Genomic DNA, 16,969 nt, shown 5'->3' with positions numbered 1-16,969 from the left:
CCTGTGGGGAAGGAGTTGGGTTTTATATCTGAGTGTTAGTGTATCATGTGACATGTAACTTTAAAAGCCAGTTCATTAAACTAAAAATACACAGATTAAGGAAATAGTGGTACCCCGGGTTGTCACACCGTAGCCATGGAAACACGAGGTTCTACAGGAAATAGTTTTTGTTTGTTATGTAAATCAACCTCTTGTGTAGCGCCCTCAGTGGCATTAACCACACGCCCCGGAAGTAGGACTCCACTTACAGATCCGTAAACCCGTAAACACTGCACAGAGTATATCATGTACGTACGTATCATGTAAACAATCTGACGAACAATACGCTCTTGGATTTCGGTTAAATGAAGAGCTAACAAATTCAACGGTAAGTGAATATATTATAAAAAGAAACACATTACAGCTTGTATCATATCATGGATGTATAGCTAAATCTGGGGTTTCGAGAATACATGCATGAGAAGACGTACGTGTCGAAACCCGGCCCGGGCCCCGTAGCGCATCGTATAAAATATTTCCAGAGCTCATGATAGATCAAGGTATATTGTATGTTGTACCATGGATGTCAAGGGGAGACACACTGTATGGACATTGTTGATGAATGGAAAAGCGCAACAGGTAGAACATGGAAGTGCGTGGGTAGAACTACGTATTGGATCTAATATTCTAGATAAATACAGTCTATAGTATGGTCTGTAGAATACAAAACGAATACCATCATATACGTACATGATGAGCAACATTTTGGATTTAGAAGGGGCAAAGAAACGTAAAGTACACACATCAAGTAGATTAAATCATGGGAGTGTCTCCCATGTAACTTCCTTGATTAGATATTTAATTTAGGGCTGAGTTCGAGACCATGGAGGTGTGACGGGAGGCCCTGAATACTTCCATGGTTAGACCCCCCCCCCCCCCCATATCTGATTTGAAAGGACACCTAATTGTCACCTGACCTGATCATTACTGTTCTGTGTGACCTCATCACAGCGTGATTACAGAAATCACACTGATTGTCATGGTTACAGACATCACACTGATTGTCATTGAGTGTAGTTTGAATAAGATGGAAAATTGGTGCAGTCACAGTTGGGGGTGGGGGGAGGGGGTACTCTCCAAGTCCAAATTTAAAATGGGGTTTGCAGCCTAATTTTTACATATTGATTCATGTATAATCCAAAACAGACACATTTAATAGGCAAAAATAAAATAAAAATGTTTGTTTCCGATAACATGATTCAGAAAATAGGGTAGGTATATAGTCAGGATGTTATTTTATTTTTTTAATTACTTCGACCCAAGTATACTCAATGGTCACATTACTTCCATAACAGTTGATGGGGTGTAAAAGAAGTAAATGAAGACAATTATGTGATTCAGAAGTAGACAAACACAATATGCAGACTGCTGTTATAGACTGAAATTGCATAGTTTCTCTCTGGAATGTTTCAATTCTCATAATTTTAGCTTTTTGCATGTAAAAAATGTTTAAGGTTGATGGCTTAAACCTTAGAGTGTCAGTTGAATTATCTGAAACATGTCAACACACTATTTTTTTTTTATTTGGCCGCAGTAGGGATTTCCAGTCACAAACATAGTCAATTATTCAAATGCTGTAAAGGACGTTTCCCATGTTATCGACAACATACTTACAGAAATTTTAGTGAAAAAGTGACCCATTTTGGAGTTACATACCCATATGTCTTTTTATAGGAGTACCCCTCCCATCCACCAGCCACAGTCCCTCTACCAGTGAGATATGTATATACGTGTACCATGCATAATGAATAAAACAGTAATACATGTACACAACACATTCATGACATAATACCATCTACAAAAATAGACAGACACTGATCACATGTGATCATGCACTTGTTTAAACCTGCTCTAGTCTCCAGAATTTTTTCATTCTTAATTTGAATAAATTTAATTTTTATGAAAAATAAAACACAACTTTGATCTTTTGTGTGAGTGCTTTATAAAACCATGGAAGTATTAACTCATGTAAAACACTCAGGTCAATCTGTAAGCCTAGACTAGTAACTTGAAGAAAAAAATTTCAAAGTTGAGGTTACCACTTTTACCAGCTAAAAGTGAATAACAAATTAAACTCCAAACATTTGAAGATTATGAGATGTAAAAAAAAAAAAAAATCTCCCAAGAGACTAGTGTCAGTCTGTGACTGTAGTGTAGTCAGTGTATATTATTGTCATCTTGTTCACATATTACAAGCTAGATGCTTAACCACTTTTGTTTTATTTTATTTATAAACATTTCTGTTAGGCCAAAGAAAAAAAAGGATGGTTTCTGGTCAAGGTGTGCATCACTGAAATATCCCTGCATTGATCTTTTTTTGTAACGTGTTTCTCTAGCCCATGCAGTCTGCAGATAATAAAAAAAAAATTCACATCATCATTCACATTTTAGATAAAATGTCCTGCCCAGAAACAAGTTAGTCTTCTTATTATTGGCCTTATATTCACACTACATAACAGATCGTTCGTCAATCAGCATAGAAATGACTGCGTGTAATGTTTAGTGAAACTCTAAGCAGTCCTTTCCCAGTACAGTGTAGCTTGTTCTTAAAAAGGGGAACCTCACTCCAGGAAATAAAGGTAGTTTCATAAATTTTGGGTTCTGGGGAGTCATTTCATGATTTCACATCACATTGATTATGTTATTGCTTCCTTGAAACCAATGTCAGGCTCCTCTCCAGAAATGGTACTCTGTCAATATTTTTCAAATACATGTTGTTGAGTAGCAACCAAGCAAACATGGAAGTTACAGTTTTTTTCACCACAGCCAACTGAGCCAGAATTTGCATACTAGGAACTTGACTACATGCATGTCCAAGCTATACACATGTGATATGTAGGAGTGAAAGATAATAAACTTTCAGTACAAACAGGTTTAATGAAATTACCAGAACTGTGCTGTACATTCTGTATACCGGTATATAATTAAAATAGATGCGTATGTACAAAATGTATAATTGTATGTTGACATTTTGTATAGCATATTTTCCCCATACTTTACAATTATTACCCCTGTCACAGAACTATAGCAGTATAGCTGCCCTGTATACTTCCTCATCTCCCTGGGAAGCATACAATCCATTGCAGCCTTTATAAGCACCTAGGATTAAAGCATTCACATTGCAACCTCTATCCTACCAGGTCCCCAATTATACAGCTGGGTTGACTGAGAGCACAGTTTTGCAGTTCAAATCTTGCCCAAGGACTTTTGCCATTCAGAAACAAACAAAGGCTTGAGGCTGAAAGCTGCAGATTCCCAGCCGATCACTCTAATCAATGGACCATCATAACATACAGAATGTAATAATAATAATAATGGTTTATTCATAAACAATTAGTCACCGGTTTTAATCTTTTATAGTTGTACAGACAAAACGAAATCATAAGGAAGCAAAATGCATTGTCCAAAAATAGTGACAAGTAAATGTAGCAATTTATGACATAGTATTGTCGAACATTAAATCATTGTTTTTTTCATGCCAAGGAAAGTAAACGTATATAGATTTACACAAGAGTGACGTACTAGAAGTTTGTATGAGATTAAACTGTTTGTGTTGCAGTGTTTTGAAAGCAGAACTAGCCATCTGTTTAGACCTCAAGGTTGTACCACGAAAACTGAACAATGTAATAATCATCACAGACGACTCAAAATAACTACTGTCAAGTATCGTCAATAATGAGTCAGTGCATAGGGAGGCCAGCAATGCTACACACAATAAGATTTACTGTCAAATTCAATACCAACATCTGTGTCACCTCTGTGTCTACTATGTCGAAATAATCGTTTTATTTCTAAAATTGATGTGGGTGGGAAAGGAGGGGACTATGTAGTTAATTAGTTTATGACGTGTAAATTATAGAAAAAATCCCTACAATTCTACAGTCATTCTTCATCTTTCCTCTTGGTGATTTCCAAATGGTGATTAAATGTTGTTAGAAGCATTTTAGTCGCTTTTACAAATTTCATTTATCTTTCAAATATTCTTGAGCTGTTCATTGGAAAATTCTACCAACACCAAACAAAACAATTCATTATTGTAAAATAAAATACTTAAGGCATGTTGTTGTAATGTCAAAGTTTAGTTTAATTGTCTAGAAATTGTGATTTTCATTTTCTTGGCTTTTTCCTTGTTATCTTTGACATGTGATTTTAATTTTACAGAATACAGGTGGAAATCGGTTGTTGTTACCTGACCCTGATTTTAAATATTTTTACTATCAGTACTACAGTTTTAATATATCTTGAAGGCAACACATTCCATGACATTTTCATAAACTATGGGTTCTGAAGAGTGATTTCATAATTTGATATCACCTACAATTACTTGCGATTTCAGAGAAATACTGAGTTGGTCTTGTGCCTTTATATGTGTATCAATTTTACTGTTCCACTGTTATTGTTGTGCTTTGTCATTTTGTTATGTTTCTTATTTGTTATAGTTTCTATGGCAGTCTTGAACATCGAATATATACACCTACAAGTACGAGTGTGCTTGTTAGTCACTAAGGGGATACAAGCTTGACTAGCTTTGCTATTTCTTGATCCCTTTTGCCATTTATTCTGTATGTGTATCTTTTTAAGAATAATTTTTATTATTATTATATTGGTAAATAAACTTATTATATGGTATCTTTGCTGAGTGCAATTGCATCATGGGAGTTCACAGTTAGCATGGTTGCACAGTGAATATTTATGACTCCTAAGTGCCTAGTCCCTTCAGTGTAAAACATCTCTCATGAATATATTCATTCTTCAACCATGAATATATTATTTCTGCTGATTCCCATGATGCATTGGCCTACAGCAAAGATGCCCTATAATTTATAAAGGCACAAGATCAATTTGATGTTTTTTCTGAAATCACAAGTAATTGTAGGTGATGTAAAAATCATGAAATGACTCTCCAGAACCCATAGTTTGTAAAAAATATCTCTGTTTTAGTGGATAGGTGTTCCCCTTTCAGGTAAGAGGTGAATGATAGTGTAATGAAAATAATTGTTTTGTATTTCACCAATGTTCTAACCAGTGAAACACTTCATGGTTGTATGTATTATTAATTGTAGGGTGAGTGACAGCTAGAATCATGTCTCTGAGATCTTCATTTCGAGGCAAGTTGAAAGCCGATGATAAAGAAGGGAAGACTATTAAGACTCCAGGCATGATACAAGATGATAGTGATGACACTGTTGTTGTTAACAGTACTGAAGACAAGTATCTTGATACCACCAGTATTAGTCAGGTTAGTATGAATTAAGACTTGTGTATGAAAATGTCATCTGTATAGAAATGCCAGTACATTAATTTATGTTTAGTCTCAGATATAAAGACCTCATAAAAGGTTTTTATAAAAACCATGAACACAAAGCAGAAGTACTTTGTATGTGTAAACTATACCATACAAATGTACATCATCGCATCAGTGTAGTAAGATCATACATTGCATCTGCCTATACAATTGCATAACAGATAGGACCTTTCTGCACTGATGTGATGACATGTATATTCATGTCTCCCTATAAATCTTGTCTGTCTGCATTTTTGACCTTTATGCAAATGTGAATCATATTTGCTTTTCAGTATGTGATCTTGTGCCTTTTAGTTCTAAATCTAGCCATGTGACTGCGATATTTCAATATTTCAATATTTCTCTCTCTCCTAGGAATTATACCTGAGTAAACTTGCTGAGTTAACAGATTCCTTGAATGATGTAGATGGACAAAAAAACTGGTCTAATTCAGAGAAGGAGATTTTTGAAGTGCAGTTATCAAATTTACAAGAGCAACTTGTAGCTTCCATGATAGAAAACCAAACACTTTGTAAGTGTACAACTTGTAGCTTCCATGATAGAAAACCAAACACTTTGTAAGTGTACAACTTGTAGCTTCCATGATAGAAAACCAAACACTTTGTAAGTGTACAACTTGTAACTTACAATGATAGAAAACCAAACACTTTGTAAGTGTACAACTTGTAGCCTCCATGATAGGGTACAAATGAATCACATTTCATTTCGTATAAACAATATTCTTCTTCGTTCAGCCAAGGAAAATACTAGTGACCTAATAAGCCTTGTCACTGAGTTGGTACTGAAGTAATTGTAGTTAGAAAATTTTTAGGTCATGACTATTTTCCAGCTGACTAAAGAAAAATATTATTATTAGGGAATAATATAATTATACCTCCTGAAGCATAATTTTTGAAAAATCAGAGCGACTTGAAATATTCGACTCATATTTCAAGTACCACAGAACCAATGATGTAGACATGGGTTGTCTTCACTTACAACTAACAGGGTATATAATCTGTATTTTTAACTTGGCTTGGGCATGGTATGATTTCAAATTGGAATATACACCTAGATTTGGAGTGAGAGAATGTACATACACATCATAGTGACTGACTTGCATGTTTCCCAGATCTGGATGATTTTATGTACAGATGCAATGTAATGATTGAATCCTGTGTTTGTTTGTTTTTTACTCCTAGCTGAGGAATTGAAAAAGTACAAAGAAAAAAGTGAACTTGATCAACTGAGACATGAACTAGAATATGAAAAAGACAGAAATAAGCTGTTATCTGACAAGTTTGAGGAATTGGAAACTAGAAAATCAGCCAGAAGGTAATAAATAATGGACAAATAAAACATACATGTACCAAACAGACAGACACACAGACAGACAGACAGACAGACAGACACACACACACACACACAGACACACGCAGACAGACAGACAGGCAGACAGACAAAAAAAGGACAGAAATAAGGTATTATCTAACAAGTTTGATGAATTGGAATCTAGAACATCAATTAGAAGGTAATATACAACAAACAAATAAACATACCAAACAAACGCACACGCACACACACACACACACACACACACACACACACACAAACAAATGGTTTGAAGCATATCATTTTTAGCTCAATCGAACAATAGAGTTCAGTCATGTTGTTTGTCTGTCTGTCTGTCTGTCTGTCTGTCTGTCTGTCTGTAAATGATTTACGGTCAAAAACCACCACATGGATTGTCTTGGTACTTGTTAAGGAGTAGATGTTGCTTTGGATAATCAATTAGATAATTGTTCAAATCAAAATAATTGCACCACAGATGTGTTTTTTTTTTCAGAAAATGTGATTTTGTGGTGAAAAATAGCCTTTATTGTCTGGCTAGTCTATGAAACCATTAAAAACTTTGATGGGGTAATGTACTCCTAATTCTTTACTGGACAGTTATTAATTTATTGTCAGTGTTGCCAGGCAACAGTTTTCAGTGAACAGGAACTGCAAGGTTCAGTGATCATGCTAAAGGCATGTTATATGTCTGTCTGTCTGTCTGTCTGTCTGTCTGCCTGACTGTTTGTATGTCTTTCTGGATGACTTTTCATGTGGTTAACCACTTTCAGAAAATTAATACATAAACTGTACAGTTGTGCTACAACGCCATTGGCAGTACTCGAAACTATAACAGTGTAACAACTACTTCCACACTCTTTTCCCGAATAACACGTTTATTGTATACACATAAGGACATTTTGTTCTGTTCTGTAATCAAATTTTTTGTACGTGGAATAAATTATTATTAATATCATAACTAGGCAAAGCCCATAAGCTCGCGCAGGGTAGATTCATTTGTGACCGGCTGCCTGGGCCAGGGTTGATACACTTGATTTGGGTCATTTACCAGGGGTATTAACCATCCAAATTTATTTTATTGAATGACATCTAATTCTCTGACATGGACGAGAAGTAAAGAAAGTCAACACTCTATGCAGTTGTTGGTTTCAAAAACCATATCATAGCCATTAGATTAATATTGTTCATTTTCAATCAGCCAACTTATCATAGACCCTCCACCAACGTACGTTGTGGTCTTTGGACAAATGTTTTGTTGACGTTGCCGAACATCACGATTTCTCAATTCAACTCGATGATTTAGGAATGTTACTGTAATAACAAACATAAGAAAGTAGTTATTCTTTTTAGAACATGTAAAAAAATCAATTACCGACAATATAAATGTGAAAACCACAACCCGGAAATTAAACTGCGCTATGTCATCAGTGGTCCGTATCGCGTACCGCCGTGATCAAACTTTCAAATAGTGTAACAATTTCTCCTTGAGGTACAGTGATGCCTCGATACTCATTACAATGTTACGATAATCGTGCCAACAGGCCTACTGTTACAATATTGCAATGCATGGTGATGTTATGTCGCCTATGATATACGATGATACGGTAGCGCGTGGAGAATGCACGTAGTATATGGAAGGCGCATGCGTAGTCAGTGCGCGCCGCAATGCATCATTGGGAGAACCACCAAATTTTTTCGCATAGTATATATGCTGCGCATGCGTACTAGTCATTGAGCCGCTGCGCGAGCTATTAAAAATTATTATTATGTATTTTAATTTACCTTTACAGGAGAGTATCAGCTGATGAAGAGTATGATGGAGTAGAGTTAGTCAGAGAAGCTGATGAAAGTGATATACGATGTAAGTCCAGTCACTGCTTCTAACAGCACAAAGCATAAAGCAGGGAAAAAATCCTGGGGGCTGTACCAGTGGCCAGCTCTGGTATGGGTGTGTGTCAAACTCTGGGCTTATATGTTAATTCACCTGACTGTTTTGCAATCACTTACTCATTTCACATAAAAGAACATAGTTATGTTTTTAAACAAAAATTATTTTATTCAAATAAACATCAAAAAAGCTTTGGGACCCTAACAAGCCTAGATATATATTAATCTTTCATATACAGACACCATTTCAGTGCTCAAACAGTGTTCTCCCAATGGAACCTGTTGCAAGATTAAATACACAGAAATATAAACAAAAGGGACAAACAAGACAAAAAGTTACTGAGGCACAGTGTACCAGTACTTTAAAAGATATCTACTTACATTACCAGACTACATTCTTAAGATGTCTTTTAAATATCGATGAGTTCGGAGCTGATCTTAAGGATAGAGGTAGATTGTTCCATAGAACAGCACCACTGTAGTGAAATGCCTGTTTCCCATATTCAGTTTTAACTGCAGGGATGTATATGTTACCTTTACTGGCCTGTCTTGTGTTATGAAGATGAATTTGGTTGGAAAGATTGAACATTTCGGTGAGGTAACGAGGTGCATTACCTGTTATGGATTTGTAGACGAGTGATCTGAATATCTTTTGTTGTTGTTGTTGTTGTTGTTGTTGTTGTTGTTGTTGTTGTTGTTGTTGTTGTTGTTGTTGTTGTAGATTAGAATAAAAATTAAAAGTTGTATTTTCTATTTCTTTCCCAGTGCTTATTAGAGTAAATCAAAAACGATCAATTCATTAAATAACACATGTGACGTTTTCTTCATGTTCATATACAGCTGAAGCAGAGAAAGTTCTACAACGTCAATCTGGACACAGTCGATTGATGACATGGTTAATGACCGTCTACTATGAATTTATCTCAGACTTTATTGATAATGAAGAAGAGGAGGAACTCCCACGAAACAAAGAAGGTGATCAACTAAGTGTCAAAAAGTAAGAAATGAATCTCTATATATTTAGATCTTAAAGTGAAATAAATCTCAGTATAAGTGTTTTTTTATTGGTCTATTTTTCAGTGACATTGTGTCTTTACAGATACCAAACAAAGCAATCTAATTAAATGAATTTATTTTGATAGTAGAAAGACAGTGAATGTGTTACTAATTAATAATCCCACTATAAACACAGTTTCTTCTTAGATTTAGATAAATTCATTCCATCAGCAGATATTTCATACAAGTATTAAACAAAAACGACATCTGATAAACCCACCAGATTTAAACTGAATGCCTCCCGTAAGGGAATCACTAATTATGTAAATAACTCATTAAACTAAAAAGCTATGGTAACAGGCTTTGTTTTTTGGACAAGCGTGCTTTCTTAGGTTAATGTATGTAAGAGTGTATGATACTGCTTAATTACTGAATATCATTCATTATTCAAAATACTCATTAAAGGAAAAAGTTGTAGCAACAAACTTCATAGGACAGGTGCGTATTATTATGATGTACGTATCATATTATACAAAATTTGAAGCTTGCATTTTTAAGATACAACCTAGTTACCTAAAATCATTAATTATGCAAATTTTTCATTAAAACTAAGCTATATAAAAGATTTTATAGGACATATCCGCTTTGTTATGGTTAACGTATATACTAAATTGTATTGAAATTGAAGGATGCAGTCTTAAGATATAGCCTAATTACCGAAAATCATTAATTATGCAAATTATTCATTAACACTGTAAGGTACATCAACTAACTTTATAGGACATACACAATTTGTTATGGTTAATGTATGTACTGAATTGTATTGAAATTGAAGTATGCAGTCGTAAGATATAGCCTAATTATCAAGATTCATTAATTATGCAAATTATTCATTAACACTGAAAGGTACACCAACAAGCTTTACAGGACACATGTGATTGTTATGGTTAACGTGTGTACTGAATTATATTGGAATTGAAGTATGTATTCTTAAGATATAGCCTAATTACTGAAAATCATTAATTATGCAAATTATTCATTAACACTGTACGGTGCATCAACAAACTTGGTAGGACATATGTGTTTTCTCATGGTTAACGTATGTACTAAATTATGTTGAATTTGAAGTATGTATTCTTAAGATATAGCCTAATTACCAAAAATAATTCATTATGCAAATTATTCATTAACGTTGTAAGACACATCGACGAATTTTATAGGACAAATGTATGTTGTTATGTTGAATGAATATACTAAATTATATTGAAATTGAAGTATGCAGTCTTAAGATATTGCGTAATTAGTTGATTTCATTATTATGCAAATTTCTCTAATTAAACATTAACCGATCTGGCTCAAAACCTAATCAGGTCTAGCTATTACCCTAAAGATTATATATCCCAAATTTCATTACAATTGAGCCAGCCGATTTTTAGAAAATGATGACACAGACACACAGACAGACAGACAGACAGACAGACATACAGACACACAGACACACCTTCCCCTTTTAATACCTCCCGTACCCTTACGGAAGGTAAAAATGGGTTACACAGTTAACTATCCACTACACAACCACCATACTATAGGTATCACTAACTCTGATCATTTTTAACACATACTTTTTCTTCTTTTCTAATTCATTAGATTGAAAGAAAACATCAAAAGATTCAGTAAGTTCCTTTCAATTATCTATTTCCTTCACTAAGTCCTTTCTATAGTCCAACAGAGTGTTGAGTGTAAGTTACTTGAAATAGCACAGACTCATCAAGTGTGTATGTGTACTCACTTTACATCAAGTGTGGTTGTGTACTCACTTTACATCATCAAGTGTGTGTGTGTACTTACTTTACATCATTATGTGTGTGTGTGTACTCACTTTACATCAAGTGTGGTTGTGTACTCACTTTACATCAAGTGTGTGTGTGTACTCACTTTACATCAAGTGTGTATGTGTACTCACTTTACATCATCAAGTGTGTATGTATGCTCACTTTACATCATCAAGTGTGCATGTGTACTCACATTGGTTCAACAGGTGTGTATGTGTACACAAATTTGGCTCATCATGTGTGTAAAGTGTGTGTGTGTGTGTACTTGCGTTGGCTCACCAAGTGTATGATTGTACTCGCTTTGGTTTTATCAAGTACATGATGTGAACTCGCATTGGCTCACCAGCTTTGGTCAGTGTATGGATACTAGAATTGGTTCACCAGGTGCACTTGTATGTATTACCATTGGCTGACCAGGTGTACCTGTTTCATGTTATTTGTTTTTTTTCCACTTTAGCTACATGTACCAAACCAATAGTAAACTTTATCAAGGTGGTTTACGTCATACTATGTTGGAAAGCTCCAGCATTATCATTATTGTTTTTTTCAGTAAGTATCCAAGTTATTGTCTCACTATCCCATTAATCCCACAATCCTTTGCATCTGAGCATGCTCAGTTTTGATTGCAAATTGCCTATGCAAAGACTATAGACATGGCATTGGAGTTTTCCTATGTTGTTGTAAGGTGTACTGCCTGGCACTAGTTTGACCAAGGAAATGGCATTTTAACAATACAGTTTCATTCATAATACTAAAAATATAAATTGTGAGTTGAAATTTGCATTTGATAGTATGAACCCAGAGTCCATGAATGTCCATTCTTGTATCAATAAAGTGTTATGAACCCAGAGTCCATGAATGTCCATTCTTGTATCAATGAAGTGTTATGAACCCAGAGTCCATGAATGTCCATTCTTGTATCAATGAAGTGTTACAAACCCAGAGTCCATGAATGTCCATTCTTGTATCAATGAAGTGTTACAAACCCAGAGTCCATGAATGTCCATTCTTGTATCAATGAAGTGTTACAAACCCAGAGTCCATGAATGTCCATTCTTGTATCAATGAAGTGTTACAAACCCAGAGTCCATGAATGTCCATTCTTGTATCAATGAAGTGTTACAAACCCAGAGTCCATGAATGTCCATTCTTGTATCAATGAAGTGTTATGAACCCAGAGTCCATGAATGTCCATTCTTGTATCAATAAAGTGTTATAAACCCAGAGTCCATGAATGTCCATTCTTGTATCAATGAAGTGTTATGAACCCAGAGTCCATGAATGTCCATTCTTGTATCAATAAAGTGTTATAAACCCAGAGTCCATGAATGTCCATTCTTGTATCAATGAAGTGTTATGAACCCAGAGTCCATGAATGTCCATTCTTGTATCAATAAAGTGTTACAAACCCAGAGTCCATGAATGTCCATTCTTGTATCAATGAAGTGTTACAAACCCAGAGTCCATGAATGTCCATTCTTGTATCAATGAAGTGTTACAAACCCAGAGTCCATGAATGTCCATTCTTGTATCAATGAAGTGTTACAAACCCAGAGTCCATGAATGTCCATTCTTGTATCAATGAAGTGTTACAAACCCAGAGTCCATGAATGTCCATTCTTGTATCAATAAAGTGTTATAAACCCAGAGTCCATGAATGTCCATTCTTGTATCAATGAAGTGTTATGAACCCAGAGTCCATGAATGTCCATTCTTGTATCAATGAAGTGTTACAAACCCAGAGTCCATGAATGTCCATTCTTGTATCACCTTATTTCTAGGTCTATATGTACTCTGTGTGGTGTCATTGGTTGTTATCTTTATTTCTGGGTGTTATCTTGTATTGTCTAACTAAAAACTACATGACAGCAAAGTAAGTATTTCTGTTTTACCAATGTGAAAACCTAGTATCCATTGTACATAACTGTATGACATCCATCAGTTTTGCCTAACTAAACACTACATGACAGCTATCAGTTTTGCCTAAGTAAAAACTACATGACTGCTAACTCGGTTTTGCCTAACTAAACACTACATGACTGCTAACTCAGTTTTGCCTAACTAAACACTACATGACAGCTATCATTTTTGTCTAACTAAACACTACATGACAGCTATCATTTTTGCCTAACTAAACACTACATGACTGCTAACTCAGTTTTGCCTAACTAAACACTACATGACTGCTAACTCAGTTTTGCCTAACTAAACACTACATGACAGCTATCATTTTTTGCCTAACTAAACACTACATGACTGCTAACTCAGCTTTGCCTCGGTAAACACAACATGACAGTCACTTTTAAAATCAGTTTTGCCTAATAAAAATGACATGACTACCATGCAAGTGTTAGTTTTGCCTAACTGAACTAACATCTTTTCTACCATAGATATCACAGACAGAGGTCTTATTTTCTCTTAATTATGGTAGTAAAATGAGTGCAAGAATGGCTCGCAGCTGACTTAAGTTTCAAACCTTCACTCACATGGTGAAGAAATTTACCCTTCTTTCCTTCAGCCTGGACCAACCTTCATAATATATCATTTTACTCATACTAGAAATTATAAGAAACACTTTTGGTCATTAAAGTACTTGATTGCAGTGACCTAGAGTGTTGTAAGTGTTAGATTGACTCAAGTATAAGGATTTCTTTTGTCTCATCTCTCCAATTATCTGCAATGTAGATTTCAGACTTGGGGATGGTTCAAGTATGTAGAGTTTACTCATTTTGTCACCATGGTGATGGGATACTAGAACAGAATGCATGTCATTGACTATGTAACTGAGAAATAATCACCTAAAGAGGTTGCACCTTGATTAGTTATTACTTGAAAGTATATGTAAGTGTGGGATAACTGGTAGATGTAACAAACTCGGTATCTGCCTGTCTTTAACTACTGCATGTGTACATTTAGTGTCAGTATATTAAAGGTGCCTGTATATGTATGCAGATCTGTGTGTGTGTATCTTTGACTTGGGTATAATTGTGATTGTGATTGTGAATGTACATTTGTGTGTATGTGTCATGTGTGTATGTGTCATGTGTGTATGTGTTATGTGTGTATGTGTTATATGTGTATGTGTGTGTATGTGTCATGTGTGTACATTTGTATGTGTCATGTGTGTATGTGTCATGTGTGTATGTGTGTGTATGTGTCATGTGTGTATGTGTCATGTGTGCACACATGTCTGTGTCGGTATATTTGTGTGCATGTAAATGAGTGCATATTAGTATCAATGAATTATTAAATGCATCCAATTTTGTATGTATGTAGGTGTGTGTGTGTGTGTGTGTGTGTCTGTATGTATGTCTGTATGTATGTATGTATGTCTGTATGTATGTATGTATGTATGTATGTATGTATGTATGTATGTATGTACATATGTATGTATGTATGTATGTATGTATGTATGTATGTATGTATGTATGTATGTATGTATGTATGTACATATGTATGTATGTATGCATGTATGTACACATATGTATGAATATATTTGTATGGTACATGTATGTGTAAATGTGCATGTACAGATATGTGTACAAGTGTAGGTTAATACATGTATATGAAAACAATTTCAAAAATCAATTAAATTATCTACATATATTGTTCGATGTCAACAACAATCTACCTCTCAGCACATGTGCATGTTTATATATCAGTTTAATTCAAATGCATGCCAAGTACTCAAAACCTTGCTGTGTATCGTATAGGCAATGTAACACCTCTAGTAATATGTAATTTCGGTATTTTTGTTTATGTTTCAGAGGCTGGCATATCAATCTGAGTCTGTTACCATACCATCATATCGAAGAGGTGAGAATTTTAATGTCTCTTAATTTGTCTAGCACCCCTAGCTTTTCAGAAATGCCAACAATTTATTCGTGAGTTTAATGGTATATCAAGTGTGATAGAAATTGCTCAGATTTTTACATCACAATTACTGGGAGTAGGAACAAACATCTAAAAGACTGAGCCATTACGGAAGACATTCAGTTTACATCTTGTTGATTATGACATGATAATAATAATCACACATCATATGATAGTGATGATTTCTATATTCTTCATCATCTTTTCTGTTACCATGGATACACAGGATAGTGAAGGAGACAAAGTCCTGGGAATGTCGGATAAATTTCAACTGGTTCTCCAGGTAGCCAGGAAGGTACAGAACACACTTGGAATAGTAGCAGACAGTCTAGAAAAACTACGAAAGTAAGTTGATGCTTGCTAAAAAATGTATGAAATGAATGTAAGGTATAGTTATAGGAAATACAGCCAAGTGATACACTTGCATTGTTTTGCTTATGATATGATATGATATGATATGATAAGATAACAAATTTATATAGCACCTGGTATCCATTTAAAATGTTCACTGGCGCTTTACAAAGTGTCACTTAAATATGCTCTCTCAAAAAAGTAGGTCTTTAGCCTAGATTTGAAAATTTCAGTACTTGATGCTGAACGAATATGACTTGGAAGATCATTCCACAAGGTAGCATTCCACAAGGAAGCTTAAAGGCCAGTTGTAGATAAAAGGTATTTCGTGAGTACCTTGGTATTTCATTTGAGTCCCCATCAGAAAAATGATATGATATCCAATCTATGTGTATTTTCAATAATCAGATTTGCCCACTCTGTTACCGTAATTTCCATAAATTTTACTTTCATACCAGATTACTTTCTCTCCATTACTGCCGCTAGAGGTATGCCTCACCAAAATTATGGTTCAGGTATAGAAATGTATGTATGTTTCACCAGATTTCTCGTCTCTTTTACTGGGGTTTCTCAAATAAATTATGGTACATTTTGTACATTGATGTTACAATTAGGTCTGCCATGTTTACATTGTCTCTCTTTTCTCCTTGCAGTCTGTTTTTATGGGAACATCCGGAATCTACCAGAAAATTATATGCTACTGTTTGTGTGGCGTTCATTGCATCGATATTTTTACCTGGACCATTCCTGTTTAAACTCATTGGTAAGATCACTGTGTGTAGTGTCTATTTTTTTACTTTTAGTTGCTCAACGGCACAACTTGGAAGGACTAAGTATAGGAATGTATGTTTGTTTGTTAGACCAACTGATCATTTTCAACCAAAATTGGGACAAATAGGAAATATACACATTACTATGGGACATATGCTCACCACTCTGTTTGCAACCGTGATCATTATGGAGTCATGATGGTGGAATAGTCAGAATCTGCAGGTTGCAAGCTCAAGCCTCTCTGCTGCCAGTTGTTTCTGAAAGTCCTTGGGCTTTTTTGGGCAAGATTTGAACCACGACTGTGCCTCAGTCAACCCAGCTGTATAATTGGGGACCTGGTAGGATAGAGGTTGCAATGTGAATACTTTAATCCTATGTGCGTATAGATGATGCAATGGATTATATGCTCCCCATGGAGGTGAAAAAGTATAAATTAGGGCCATTTTATAATCCATACCAGGAAAACAATAAAGTGTTTTGAGCACAACCTGGGAAAGTTTTATATAAACACTAACATTTATATTTATTTTATGATTATTATTGTGGTGGCCTAGTCAAAAAAAAAGAAGTTTACTAATAGTCA

General features: G+C 35.0%; 1 protein-coding gene across 2 annotated transcripts in view; it reads left to right on the top strand.

Annotated features, from left to right (window-relative positions):
- Nucleotides 1-255: 255 nt before the first annotated feature.
- Nucleotides 256-16,969, top strand: part of LOC144449072 (GRAM domain-containing protein 4-like) — a 24,428-nt gene continuing 7,714 nt past the window's right edge. The window contains exons 1-13 of one of the 2 annotated variants that reach the window (XM_078139490.1): nucleotides 256-367; nucleotides 5,103-5,278; nucleotides 5,699-5,855; nucleotides 6,526-6,658; nucleotides 8,467-8,537; nucleotides 9,404-9,560; nucleotides 11,207-11,232; nucleotides 11,849-11,940; nucleotides 13,173-13,264; nucleotides 14,077-14,100; nucleotides 15,159-15,207; nucleotides 15,491-15,609; nucleotides 16,269-16,378. In XM_078139490.1, coding sequence (XP_077995616.1) covers nucleotides 5,123-5,278; nucleotides 5,699-5,855; nucleotides 6,526-6,658; nucleotides 8,467-8,537; nucleotides 9,404-9,560; nucleotides 11,207-11,232; nucleotides 11,849-11,940; nucleotides 13,173-13,264; nucleotides 14,077-14,100; nucleotides 15,159-15,207; nucleotides 15,491-15,609; nucleotides 16,269-16,378 — 1,186 coding nt within the window. In that variant the 5' untranslated portion in view covers nucleotides 256-367; nucleotides 5,103-5,122. The remainder of the gene's footprint in view (nucleotides 368-5,102; nucleotides 5,279-5,698; nucleotides 5,856-6,525; nucleotides 6,659-8,466; nucleotides 8,538-9,403; nucleotides 9,561-11,206; nucleotides 11,233-11,848; nucleotides 11,941-13,172; nucleotides 13,265-14,076; nucleotides 14,101-15,158; nucleotides 15,208-15,490; nucleotides 15,610-16,268; nucleotides 16,379-16,969) is intronic. The other variant, XM_078139491.1, reaches the window with a different exon arrangement.

The sequence above is a fragment of the Glandiceps talaboti genome, chromosome 18, assembly GCF_964340395.1.
Source record: "Glandiceps talaboti chromosome 18, keGlaTala1.1, whole genome shotgun sequence".
NCBI classification, from domain to species: Eukaryota; Metazoa; Hemichordata; class Enteropneusta; family Spengelidae; genus Glandiceps; species Glandiceps talaboti.
This window is presented reverse-complemented; position numbering and strand designations above follow the sequence as displayed.